The 14,489-nt window shown below is 42.1% G+C and overlaps 1 protein-coding gene across 15 annotated transcripts in view; it reads left to right on the forward strand.

The window, feature by feature from the left end:
* The window catches only part of PLCB4 (phospholipase C beta 4), a 235,918-nt gene that overhangs the window by 208,110 nt on the left and 13,319 nt on the right, over window positions 1-14,489 (forward strand). For all 15 annotated transcript variants that reach the window (XM_080998990.1, XM_080998986.1, XM_080998985.1 and 12 more), the window contains 7 exons: window positions 456-620; window positions 5,351-5,555; window positions 6,654-6,742; window positions 8,694-8,844; window positions 9,714-9,763; window positions 11,223-11,288; window positions 13,898-14,013. In XM_080998990.1, coding sequence (XP_080855116.1) covers window positions 456-620; window positions 5,351-5,555; window positions 6,654-6,742; window positions 8,694-8,844; window positions 9,714-9,763; window positions 11,223-11,288; window positions 13,898-14,013 — 842 coding nt within the window. The remainder of the gene's footprint in view (window positions 1-455; window positions 621-5,350; window positions 5,556-6,653; window positions 6,743-8,693; window positions 8,845-9,713; window positions 9,764-11,222; window positions 11,289-13,897; window positions 14,014-14,489) is intronic.

The following is a 14,489-nucleotide window of genomic DNA, read 5'->3' on the forward strand; positions in this document are numbered from 1 at the left end:
GTAATGTATTTTTAAAAATTGTTTTTATCAAAGATTTTTGGGTTACATAAGTACATACATCGTCTCAGTTTTCATTAAAAGTTAAAGGCACTGTTCAAACACATGTGCATTTACTCTGAAGTAAATGTCTCAGTGTTTGGCAGGCCATAATCCCAAAATATATGTACAGGACTGCCACCTCAGTTAAAGTTCTTGGAGATTTCCTTTCAACTTCCAGTCTTTGAACTACCTGCAAAGAGAATACTTTAAACAATTTTCCAGTTATATTTTAGAAACCGACCTGAATTTATGTGGTTTTGTTTTATGCTCTTTTTTTTATTACCTGTTGTATCATTTTTAATCTTTTGTACATCACTTCAGCATTTTTAAAAGAATAAGCAGTCTATAATTGTATTGAACGATATAAAATGGGTTTGAATGTTAGAAGAAACAAACCTCTATGCTTTCATTTCAAGGTAATATCTGGCCAGTTTTTATCAGACAAAAAAATTGGGACGTACGTAGAAGTGGATATGTACGGCCTGCCCACCGATACAATACGTAAAGAATTTCGAACACGGATGGTGATGAATAATGGTTTGAATCCAGTTTACAATGAAGAGTCTTTTGTATTCCGAAAGGTATGATGTGTTTCAAAAGTACGCTTGTTCTTTGCTTCAAAATGACCACTTTCCTAAACAAGGCTTTTCTCCCAAGAGAATAAAGTCTTGCTAATGCACTCCCTTTGTTTAGAAGGCTGCACAGTCATGCATTTTTATTTTTTGTCATGGGTTAAGGCTGATTTAATCTCAGGGTTTCTTTTTTTCTTTTTAAAGAGAGAACCTCTTCTAGCTATCTCGTGATTTTTATTTTTCTGTTTGGCTTTTCCCTCTTCTTGCTTCCTCCTCCTCCCTCTTGGAGGAACCCACCTCGTTCGGGGCTATGCCTGAGTTCCAGGTATGCAGTCTGCTCAGAATGAGCTCCAGCTGGTGAACCTCTACATCCCTTGGAGATCACAACTTGTTCCCTGCCCTGGCAGTGGCTGCTATCTTGCACTGTTCCTTCAGCCAAGAGGGCAGGTGAGATGTTGCATCCCAAAAAAAACTCAAGGTCAATGTCATTACGTGGATTAAGTCAGGAGGGTGCTGCCGTCGCCATGTCTGAGGCTAGCTCCCTCGTCCTGTGTGCATTGTGTACATTTTCCTCTCTTCCACCAAAAATGTCCTGGGCACCATTTGGTAAATTCGTTTTCAAAGATTGCTTCTTGGGGGTGCTTTTATATGTGCCGTTTTACCAATCTTTATCGTTGCGGCGCTGGAAACAAGCAATATTTCTGAGGAATATGTTTTTGAGATGTCTCCAAGGTCTAGTCTGAACACGTGGCTGAATGAGCTGGCATCTTCCTGAGGTGGTCCATACCACATCAGGCTGAAGGGGGGGGGGGGGAGAGAGATGTGGTTTTTGAAGGTTCCCTCAGGTAAAACCTTCCTGCAAGTGAATGGTATCAAGAGAAAATGGTTTGACTCCAACCTTCTCACTGGTATGCTAATTCCCCACAGACACTTGCAGGGTCTTTACCATATAGGTGAGCATTCAGAAATAGCCATTCCCCTCCCCCCACTTGCAGGTAGAAATTGTACAGTCCATTCTAACTTTTCAGGACTGCCACCTCATTCCCACCTCAATCTGCCTCAGTTTGGTGAATGTTTGGGTGGAGCACCTGTGCAATCCTTCAACCGTCAAAGTACTGCAAGAAAGATTTGTCAGAACTACACACGTAAATCCACCCTCAGTTGTAATCAGTGGTGTCTATAATTTTTTATATCCCATTCTATTTTAATTTTTGTCAACTGGAGTTTCATCCAAAGTATGTGCATTAGTGGTTGCCGTCTTTGACAATGTCTCTTCTCCTTTCACTTGTTCTGTTGTCGAGAGTGCAGAACGGTTACCTGCCTTTCCTTCAGCGGCGGATCCTTTCATGCCGTCTTTAATTGCACACTGCCAAATATAAATTTCCCAAATAGTTTTGCACATATGGCCAATATTTGGTCTTGTACAGGGCATTTTTTTCAGCTGGAACTCCCTTGAACTCAGTTCCGGCACCTCTCAGGTGGGCACTGTTGCCATTCTATGAGAACAAGGGAGGTGTTCATGGTGAGTTCTGGTACCTCTTTTTCTAGAAAAAAAAATAGCATTAGTCTTATAACAGTTTGGAAAATGACTTAAAATAAGCACAGCACCAGAGCCCTATAGTGGAAAAATCACCTTAGTTACACTCTAAGCCAGTGATGGCCAAACCTGGCTCTCCAGCTGTTTTGGGACTACAACTCCCATCATCCCTAGCTAACAGGACCAGTGGTCAGGGATGGTGGGAATTGTAGTCCCAAAACAGCTGGAGGGCCAAGTTTGGCCATCACTGCTCTAGGCAGTAGGTTTAGGCTTCACCATAACATGAAGCTAATGCAAACTCTTAGCAGGTAATGTCTGGATTGTGTTTTATTGTCCTCCTGTTTCTATATAAAAAAAATAAAACTGCTGCTGTTGTAATACATACTCTGTGTTGTCATTCCACTGTGAGATATTGGTAAGTTGTAACGTACAGTAGTATTTCTCAGTGCTTATGTTGGATCAGTTTTGCTGCATTTAACCATGTATTCTAGGTTGGATATTTCTGAATAGTTGATTTTGTCGCAGTAAAAAAAGTCCACTGAAGGTGGATCATCTAACAGCCTGTTCCTATAGGACCATTGGAGGCTTCAAGCAATATTGCAGACTGCCATAAATACAATGTAATATTGTCCTTAGTTAGGTGGCCAGGAGATGGGACATTTGGCTCAATCATATAAGACAAATACTGCATCTAAGACCTGTGGAGTGGATATTTTCCATTATCTTCCTCCTAAAGCCTTTATTAATCATTGCTGCCTCAACATTTGTTGTGCATTAATTTGCACTTATTGCTAAGTCTCCCAGAGGCCCGTTTTCAGGTAGAGGCAAGATATATATATTTTTAATAAATGTAATAAAATCTCATTCCATTGTGGTTCACAAAGGCAGTTACCAGGTTGCTTTCTTCCTGGGCCTATTCTGAACGTGCTATTGCAAAATATTTTTTGAGGCAGGGAATCATTGCTGGTGGGATTCCTTTGGTGGATTGCTAATTAACAAGATTTGGCATGCTAGTCTACTTTTGCTCTTCTTAATTTGGATCTGCATGTAAGTCATGAGTCTAGCAGTGAAACCTGTCAGTGTTTATAAAAAGCAAAAAAAAAAGAAGGAAAGGGTTCTGACCTCCCTTTGTCTCCTCAGCCTGGTCCTCGGACCCTTGTCGGCACAAAAGAGTCCACGAGAATATCCTTGCAGAGTTTTATTCTTAAAGGTCTTTGTGCAAAAGCGACTGACCAACTGTACACACCAACACTAACTAACCAGCTTTCACTAACCAACCAACCAACCCCAGCCCAGCTAACATTTCTCACTATATATATACAACCTGGTCAGGCTGCTGACTCATGCTGACCCAGCTTTATTCGCATTAAAGAAACAGCGGCCATTTTAGCCGTGACAAAACCAACTGAAAACTACATTGTTTTCAATTTCCACCCCAGTTTGGGAAACTGATGGACCTGTTTCCATTTAGCTTCTCTCTATTCACAACTGATACTGATGCAAGTTAGCCAAATGGAGCATAAGTTATTATTAACTTAATAAGAATGCACACGTACAGAGAGTCCTCACCGTTAATTGTTTCTAGCTGAAGTCATATTCTCAACTGGTTGTGGGAGAGAGTTTAGTATGAAGCCCCTATTATTACTGCAAGATCCTAAGAACAGGAAGTGGAGGAGCAGCCATCAGACTTCTCACAGCAGGTCTTTCCCAGTAGCAGATGGTAGAGCCTTGATTGGAGACTATTCAGTATGCTGTTTGCTAATGAATACATACACACACACACACACACACACACACACACCACACATTCTTTCCCCGTATCTGTTACTTTGCAGTGGTTCCTGCTGGATTATCCAAACCAAATATGCAGGCAAGCATCTATCCTCTTACATGTTCCTAACCGGCTAGGTCTATTTTCTCCTTGTGGTGAAATTATTCTGAGCTGCCTAAGGGCCAACTAACACCAGAAATCAAGAGAATAAACACAATGATAGACACCAGACGCACAGGCTTGTGAATCGATTGCAGTGGGAGAACTGCCAAGGCTCTGACAATGGACAGAGACTGACTAGAGCAATCAACAGGTAGACAAAGCAGAGTGGTCCTTCAAGTGGGGAACTTATTGACAGATTGTGGATAGAGTTGGTCAAGCAACTGAACTACAAAATTGGAAAGTCCTTTACCAGGTGTCCTTGGCTAGCATCAGAAGACATCAAAACTCTCAGGAACATTGATGGCTGTGCGCTGATCACATGACCTATATCTGAAAGATAGAGGACCCGTTGCTTTCTTTAAGCAGTCCTCAAAAGCAGAAAAGCCTATTCAAATCAAACTTTGCAAGGTGGCTGAGAAATTTCTATTGTTGAGACGTATATATAGAAAAGGGCTTGTTTCTCTCACACACATAGCAGTGTAACACACTCCGTTAGGGGGCCACTTACATTGCAGTCTTTCAGGGCAGTGCCTCTATAAATGAAGATTGCAAAGTAACCACTTCACACATTTCTAGGCATTCCAGAATTGATTCTGATGCCTCTGCAGATGCAGCCTTTAATAGGAAGGTGCTGTGAAAATATAGTGGAATGATTGAATTCTCCTACCTTGAATGATACTGCTCTTGGGTATCCTCAAGTAAATTCTTCTTCCCTTCCAAGAGAGAGACAGAGAGAGAGAGAGAGAGAGAGAGAGAGAGAGAGAGAGAGAGAGAGATTGGACTTCCTGAGAAATTTCATTTGTTATGGCGATGAGAGAATTATTTACTTTGACTAAGTTCTTAGGGTGAAAAGTGTAGAAGTGGTTATTCCCTAATTAGGGCCCTATGGAGGCCTCCTAACTTTTCACTCTTTTTTGTCCCCTTTGGTGGTGACAATGCTGATCTTGTATTTAGTGTTTTTATGTGTGTGTTTTTAAGAGATTGATATTTTTAGATTGCTTATATCTATTTGAGCAAGAAGTGGGAGAGCTCCTCTGCTTTGAAGCTCTCTTCATGGCCATCACTCCCACTGTTTGTATGCTCTTGTTTAAATTTAATACACAGCACCTCGAAATGTACTTCTGGTATGGACCCTATTATTGCGGAGGTTAAATCAGGCAGCACTTCTCTCATATGACTGCATTAGAATGGACAGGATTCCTGGATTCCTTCAAATTGCAGGCCGTGTCCTCTTGCAATGATCAATAACCAACTTTGCACACTTCTTAGGTCATTCTGCCAGACCTTGCAGTCTTGAGGATAGCTGTTTATGATGACAACAACAAACTGATTGGCCAAAGGATCCTGCCTCTGGATGGTCTTCAGGCAGGTTACAGACATATTTCTCTTCGAAACGAAGGCAATAAACCATTATCTCTGCCAACCGTCTTCTGCAACATTGTACTCAAAACTTATGTGCCTGATGGCTTTGGAGGTAAAAAAATCAAATTGTTGATGGAAACTGAGGTTTTGGGTATGCAAGAATTAAGAATATACTTGAAGAGGCTTCTCACAGTCCTAAAGATCCTAAACATTTCTTAGTGTTAACATAAAACAATGGGTGCAAAAACATTGTGATTAGATGCAAACTAAGTTATTTTCATTTAGGTCCCTTTGAAATCTATGTGAAAAATGAATAATGATTAACTTGAAATCAATGGAACTTAATTGCAACTAGCTTTGGGTGCAGCCAATCCTGTGCATTTAAATGGTTGTTCAAATATATAGTCTTGGGTCCATCCTAAGACTCATGGTCTTGGAACGGCTTGTGTCTTCAACTACTATCTAATGCTTTAGGCATCATTCTTGATCCCACTCACCTCGGAGTAGGCCCCATTAAATTCAATAGAATTTACTTCTGGGTAGACATGGTTAGAATTGCCCTGTTAATATAGAGGCCGTGTGTGATCCACAGAACCCATTTTTGATGCCCACAGATTTTCCCATTAATTCTGAGAGACTGATGTTTGGTTTCGATACCAATCCTAGATTACCCAGAGAGTATGGAACGGGTTTAGTTTCTACCTCGGTGGTGTCCCCAAGCAAAGCCAGTTATTTTCTACTATAGAAATGAATGGCTTCCATTGAGTTGCATGGAAATAGTACAGTTCTTGTGGGGACAGGTGGAACAATGTTGCAGTGAAGGTGAAACGTGCCTGTTGTTCTTCCTGCTGGCTTGCCAACCACCACCAACAGGTGAGAGCTGAATGCAGGGTGAGGCCAAAGGTGGACAAACTACCCCAGAAGGAGCACGATGTGTCCCCCACTAGAGGTTCTACCCCTCCCTTAACATCCCACACACCTCTGGGTTATAGCCATACAAAATGATGGTGCAGTCCTTCCTCCCATGGGGAGAATTAGACGTATGCTGCTGCACCTCCTCCCAAGGATATTGTGGCTCTCCACTTGATTAGTCCATGATGAAGAGGTCGTTAGTTTCTGACAAAATGAGTCTTTGTAGAAATTCTATGGCAAATGCTGAAGGGATCTGAAGTGGAAAATAGCTTGACTACTTACTTGAAATTTCTTTTAGACATTGTCGATGCCTTGTCAGATCCAAAGAAATTTTTATCCGTCATGGAGAAAAGAGCAGACCAGATGAGAGCTATGGGAATTGAAACAGTAAGTAGTAATTAACTGTGGGTATGAAAAAAGATTTGCATTTTTTACTTAAAGCCTCTCTGCCTGGAAGATTTAAAAGATGAGAATAACTGACAAGATTGGCCAACTTTTTATTTGCTAAATTTAGGTAAGCTCCACCATTACTATATGTTGGCCAGAGGTATAGGCTTACATTACTGTTTATAATAATTGCATTATTGTGCTTGTTTATATTTTGTAACAGTATATCCATGATGCTAAACTAGAGCATAGCAATGTGTAAGGTCACTTGTGGTAACTGAGAATGTCTTGCTTAACATTTGAAACGGAGATCTCATGCTTTCACCAATAAGTTGTTGACTATATTATGATGAAATTTCCAGTGCACAACAATATTTTCTACCCCTGTTCTTTGGGCAGGAACATAAGATTCTTAAGGATTTCATTGCAACAGTACAGCCAGTGGTTTGCGTCTCTGTTGCTTAAATGTCATGCAAATGATGTGGAACCGTGAAAAACACACACACAACTTTTGCAGTCCAAAATTGATTGCCAATTTTACCAAGAGTTTTGCTCTTAGCCCACAAAAATATCCATTTGGATATGGGCTGGAGGCTACAACTTACCCTATAGATACTAGCAGCTACACTTCCAGAACCAGAAGGGGGATTCCCCGGGCCACGGGCCATGCAGCTGTTTAAAGGGGGGTAAGCCACATCCCCTGGCCACCCAGATTGGCTGGCTGGGGGCCGTGACATGGCCGGGGACTCCCAGATGACACAGGAACTAAGGCCAGCCCCCGCCATGTGCGGAGACCACGTGGTCTGACCGCAACATCGTCCCACCTGGAAGTGGAGTGGACTTCTTATACATTTAAAACATTTTCAGTTTCTATACATCTGGGACTACTTGGTCTCACCCCTGGTTTCCCATTTTTCTTTTTTGTTCTATTACATATAATTACATTTTTCGAGTCTATTTTATCTCCCTTTTAACCTGAAATCATATTGCATTATAAGTGTTATAACAATCCTGCTAACGTTTTTAAGTGTCTACAGTGGTCTTTAAGATACATTGGTACCTCGGGTTAAGTACTTAATTCATTCTGGAGGTCCGTTCTTAACCTGAAACTGTTCTTAACCTGAAGCACCACTTTAGCTAATGGGGCCTCCTGCTGCCACCGCGCTGCCGGAGCACGATTTCTGTTCTCATCCTGAAGCAAAGTTCTTAACCTGAGGTACTATTTCTGGGTTAGCAGAGCCTGTAACCTGAAGTGTATGTAACCTGAAATGTTTGTAACCCGAGGTACCACTGTATTCTATAAATTTTTCCCACTCTTGACTAAATTTTTTATCATCTTGGTGTCTGTTCTTCACGGTCATACCTTCGTCATTTCAGCATAATCCATCATCTTGGTTATTCATTCTTTCTTTGGTTGGGACTTTCTCTTCCTTCCACTTTGGAGTGAGCAGCATTCTTGTGGCTGTTGTCGCATAGATAAATAGTCTTTTGGTATTTCGTCTCCTGTTAGTCCTAATAAAAAAGCTTGCCCTTTTCACATCTTTGGAACTGGTGGCGCATGCCCTTCTGGCTTGCACTCTTTATAAAGACTTGAGGAATGAGATTATCACCCCTTTCTTATTGTCCATTCCGGGTCGCCTAACCACTGCCACAGTGTCCTTTCTCTTGGCAGATCAAGACAAGCAGGTGACAGCAAAGGTTGCAAGGTTTTTAGCTGGGGCAATCAGAATAAGATCCGCTATTTGACTATTAATTCAAAACCCTAAAATGTATTTTATATAATTGACTTTCTGTTCTTTGTATATCGTATTGTTGTTTTATTGCTATGACCGATGGCTGACGCAAATAAAGATTCATTCATTCATCTTCCAGTTTCCTTTGGCTAATATTATCCTTAAGTTCAGATTTGTCGGTGGTCTTTTTACAAGAAGAACCCCTTGTTTCCTTGCAGAGTGACATAGCCGATGTTCCCAACGATACCTCAAAGAACGATAAGAAAGGCAAAGCTAATAACCCCAAAGCAAACGTCACTCCTCAGACTAGTTCCGAACTTAGACCAAATACCACTTCTGGGGTAGGGCCTGGAATGGAAACTAAGAAAGGTAAACTTGCATCTGAAGGATTTCAAAGATTTCTCGCTATATTCCATTTCTCCTGGAGAAATGAATGACGGTGTTTCAGCAGAATGTGGTGGGGTGGATGGTTTTTAAATAGAGAGCATTTTCAGTGACAACACCCTACTTGTGGAATGATCTTCACACCTGGCTTGCCTAACTCCTATGTAAGCGGCGCCCAACAGAATATTATTAATAATAATAATAAAGTGACAAAACATCAAACATTAAAAACTTCTCAAAACAGGGCTGCCTTCAGATGTCTTCTAAAAGTCAGATAGTTGTTTATTTCCTTGACATTTGATGGGAGGGCATTCCACAGGGTGGGCGCCACCACCAAGAAGGCCCTCCACCTGGTTCCCTGTAACCTCACTTATTGCAGTGAGGGAACCACCAGAAGGCCCTTGGCGCTGGACCTCAGTGTCAGGGCTGAACGATGGGGGTGGAGACGCTGCTTCAGGTATACTGGACTGAGGCCATTTAGGGCTTTAAAGGTCAGCACCAACACTGTGAATTGTGCTCAGAAACGTACTGGGATCCATTGTAACTGACTGAGCACCTTTTTTTTATTTTCCTAGAAATGTTCCTTTAAAAAACATGTTCAGTGCTTTTCATACCCTGAGCTCTATTATTTTCCTCTTTGGAATAAATTCTAACACACCCCAATAACTTAATTGGTCCTGGGTGGTGTACAAACACTAGAAATAAATATAGTTCGTATTAAGCAGGAGTGTAAAGCATATTTTACAGTAATCCACACACCTTTTCAGCAAGTCTAGATAGCTCAATTAAATGCTATTAAAATTACTGCTGCTGATATTAAAATGGTATCAATGCATTTGTTTTCTTTCTTTAAGGTATAGACCTTATTCCTCAAATAAAGATAGAGGACTTGAAGCAAATGAAGGTATGTGTATGCAAAAACCTAGCAAGATTTTTTAAAGCTTAGGGAACATAATACAGTGGTACCTCTGGTTATGAACTTAATTCGTTCCGGAGGTCCGTTCGTAACCTGAAACTGTTCTTAACCTGAGGTATCACATTAGCTAATGGGGCTGCCACCACCACCACCACATGATTTCTGTTCTCATCCTAGGGCAAAGTTCTTAACCCAAGGTACTATTTCTGGGTTAGCAGAGTCTGTAACCCGAGGTTTTGTAACCCGAGGTACTACTGTATGTTAAATTGTTTACCATGGGGTAAAATTGCCCTCGAAACTGAAACCTTGTGGAAGACTCAGCATGAATCATAAGCCTATAATTCTCAAAAAACAGGCTTGCCTCTCTACCACAGGACTGCTTGCTTATTAGATCCTTAACCAAGAGGGTTTTTTTTACATTTTCATTGGCTTCTCTTTAGCCCCTTGAGAATTCCAAAGTCAATTAACATTATTGATACTCTCTGGAATATCAAAAATCCATCCCACACTACACTGGGCCAAGTTTATTACCCCTCTGCCTTTCAGTAAGCGCCAATAACCTACTGTGTTGAGAAACCAAGAGTAAAATTGTGCCCCATGCACACTGCCTCACCAGACACTGTTGGGTTTTGCATTTCTCTGCACCTAGAAAACCAAGGCAATCTTTCGTCACAGTTTGGCATGGGCCAGGGGCGGGTTAGGAGTTATTAGAAACAGGAAACCTTCCTCTTTCCCTTCCCTCTGGGCATTTTCCTGATTGGTTTCTACCGTACTATAAATTGGAAAATGGTAAGACATACAAGGAGGGATGCAGGTGGCGCTGTGGGTTAAACCACAGAGCCTAGGAATTGCCGATCGGAAGGTGGGCGGTTTGAATCCCCACGACGGGGTGAGCTCCCGTTGCTCGGTCCCTGCTCCTGCCAACCTAGCTGTTCGAAAGCACGTCAAAGTGCAAGTAGATAAATAGGTATTGCTCTGGCGGGAAGGTAAACAACGTTTCTCTGCGCTGCTCTGGTTCGCCAGAAGTGGCTTAGTCATGCTGGCCACATGACCTGGAAGCTGTCTGCGGACAAACGCCGGCTCCTCGGCCAGTAAAGTGAGATGAGCGCCACAACCCCAGAGTCGGCCACGACTGGACCTAATGGTCAGGGGTCCCTTTACCTTTACCTTTACCTAAGACATACAAGGACTACTTGAACAAGCCAGTTTTCTCCACCCCCAGGTCTCCACCTCAGATTCCTCCGTACATTGGTCAGTAATATACAAAACATGGTATTGTATGTCAGTTACCCAATGTTTAAACATGGTAATGCATTTATAACGTATCTTTTAAGTCAAGAGAAATGTTTCTGGGTACTGTTCCCTGAATTCTTGTGATTTCAGATGCATCCGAAGGGAAATTAATCCAAGTTTGTTTTTTGTTGTGTGTTTTTTTAATGTGGGGCAGGCATACATAAAGCATTTGAAAAAACAGCAGAAAGAGCTCAATGCTTTGAAGAAGAGACATGCAAAGGTACGGGAATTTTCAAAGCAAGTTTTTAATAGAGTGTTTTACACTGTTTATCTGTTTTGAGAGATGGAGTGGGAGAGCTGGGAAATGATTGGTTGTTATGATCAGTTGCAAGATTGTTGGTTCAGATAACCCACTAAGGTTAATTATACCAGCTAAATGGAGCAGCATTTCCCAGCTCAAGCTGTGGGTCTCCATGTGTCTAGTGAATTGCCTCTGTCCCTCATCCTAAACCACTTTTAAGTAGGTGGGACTCGGTCACCATCTCAGAACTAGCTAAACCTACTTACAAGTTTTCTTTTAAAAAAACAAACAAACTGTACTACCGTATTTTTCGCTCTATAGGACACACTTTTCCCCCTCCAAAAATGAAGGGGAAATGTGTGTGCGTCCTATGGAGCGAATGCAGGCTCCTTGGCTTCAGCGATAGCAACGCAAAGCCTCCGAAGCGCAGAGGGAGCGCTCCCTCCGCACTCTGGAGGCTTCGCGTTGCTTTCGCTGAAGCCTGGAGAGCGAGAGGGGTCGGTGTGCACCGACCCCTCTCACTCTCCAGGCTTCAGGGATAGCTGCCTGAAGCCTTTGGAGCACAGCGGGAACTTGCGCTGCGCTCCGAAGGCTTCGGGTTCCTTTCACTGAAGCCAGGAGAGCAAGACTCTCCTGGCTTCAGTGGAGAGGGAGAGCTGCGCAGCGCCCCTTCAGCAAAGCGGGAGGAGAAATGGAAGGGGCTCCGTTTCTCCTGCCACTTCGCTGAAGGGGCGCTAAGCAGAGAGGGGGAGAATTTTTTTTTCTTGTTCTCCCCCTCTAAAACAAGGTGCGTCCTATGGTCGGGTGCGTCCTATAGAGCGAAAAATACGGTATATAGCATAAAGTGTCATGATCTGTGTTGCTTCCTGGAATATGTTCTTTCCCCCTTCACGAGGAAAGGAAAATCTCCAGGAAGCAAACATGATGGCAAAAAGAGAATACATGTGTCTCCCCCCCCCCGATGTGATGTCATTCAGACACCTCCCACATTATATTGAGGTGACACTGTGTTCCCTTCATGAGAAGTATATGGCAAGAAACACGGCCTAAGAACTCACAATAATATTCAGAAGAAAACACAAATAAACGAGGTCCTGTAAAATCCAAAAGAGAATTGCAGAGATCAGGATGGAAATAAATGTAGGAAGAGTTTCTACCTTTAGAACATGCCCCCCTCTCAAATTCTTTTTTTGAATTCTACAGTACCCACAGAAAAACAGAAAGCACAGCCCTTTATCCTTTTTCATCTCAGGTATTCCTTTAGTCCGGATTCTCTGTGGATGTCTAACTTTGTCAAAATTACCTCCTCCTTCTTTCTCTAAGCAGTTACTCTAATGTTCCTTAATCAGCATGTATATCCCTCGATAAAGCTGACAGCTTAATGATGCTGTTCAGATTCACTTTTCTTTGAAATCTCTCTGGAACAGCAACGTCTGAGCTTTGTTCCTAGTGTAAATCATAGGCACTATGTGCGATTCGTTTCCCAGAAGTGTTGTCAACTTATTTTGGAATTCAGGTTTATATTTTAATACTTGAACTTCAAAGTGTTGGCCAACATTCACTTTCTTTCGCATTAAAATGAGTGAGAAATTCTCCTTTGAGATATTGTAAAGGACTCTGCATGGATTAAGTTATATGAAATGTGACAGGAGTGCCTGGCGTGCTCTGGTCCATGGGGTCACGAAGAGTCAGACACGACTAAATGACTAAACAACAACAACATATTAATACAAAGATGTTTTATGAAGAGGCAACTGCAAACTGATTCATAATTAGTGTCATCAAAAGTAACGGCTTGGTGTCCTGCATTTCTGCTTCAATCTGAAATGTACAAATTGGCTAACATCAGGAACTAAAACTGAAATATACTCGGAGTCGAGAGTGGATTTCATGCTCTTTATTCAGCTCATAGTGGTGAAGAGGAGGAATGCAAGTTCCCCCAGAATGTCTGCTTTATATACATTATTTACACAATGGGCCCCACGTGATTGGCTAATTCCGGGATTCACCTGTGGGCCAATCAGGTTGCGGATTCACTTCCACCTGGAGCTGGATTGGGTGGTTCCTGTGGACCAATCAGACTGCTGCATTCTGGACCCTATTGTTCAAGGACCAATCAGACTGCTGCATTCTGAATCCTATTCAACTCAGTTGAAAAACCAAAATTAACGAGGGTTTTTAAAGGGACATAAAACAAGACACAGAATACTTGGCATAAAAATCATGGAGGGACTGATATTGGTATATAGTACCCCAGTGTGTACAGCATTTTACACACTATAAGAGGAAAAGGGGAGAAAGGGAAGGAATATGAGGGCAGGGCTAAACAGAGGAAGTTATTCACACATAGATGGGCTTAGTAACTGGTCTGATTATAATAGAGCATTGGAACTATGGGACCAAATGTCTGGTGAAATTAAAAAGAAAAGGTATTCATGCAGTGTCCAAGCACCATTAAATATAATAGGACCTAAAACCAGGAGTGGGATTTTTTCCCTAACCTTCATATTTATATGCTGTGATACACACATAAATGCCTAATAACCCAAACTCCAGCCTAACATGTCATTTCTCCCCCCCTGCTGCAGGAACACTGTGTCATGCAGAAGTTACACTGCACGCAAGTTGACAAAATAGTAGCACATTACGACAAAGAAAAGTTAGCTTATGAGAAAATCCTCGAGAAGGCAATCAAGAAAAAGGGGTAAGGTCTTTTGGAAATGTTGGTGCTTGTTCATTTTTAGGATGTATCTTCTGCATCGGAGAGCCTGATGAAGTTACATACCTAAGTGTATTAATGATTCTATCCTTTTGCTCCTTTGGCAGCTTAAGCTATATCTGCGTAGGGAGTTTGGTATGGGAAGTTGGAAGCTGAGAATGAGCCTTGCCAGTTTGGCCCTTGAGATGCTCATTGATGCAGGGCTTGTTCCCAGAACAGTCATTACTCCTCACAGCTTTTAGAGGGCTGCCCTACCCCAATGAGGACATGGAACAGTTGCCTTCAGCAGAAGGCTCCAAAGATGGTGCCATCTCCTTGTCTTCAGCCTCCTTTTCTTAGGCCTAGTTGTCACTGAGGTGCTCAAGCCAATCTGGGCTGTAGCACTTCAGATTGCAGGCAGGGCAGCTGCATAATTGTGTGGAAGAAGGAGAGAAACTCAAAACCACTTGATTGTCTATAAA

Source organism: Podarcis pityusensis, assembly GCF_964106645.2.
Source record: "Podarcis pityusensis genome assembly, chromosome: 3".
Classification (NCBI taxonomy): Eukaryota; Metazoa; Chordata; class Lepidosauria; order Squamata; family Lacertidae; genus Podarcis; species Podarcis pityusensis.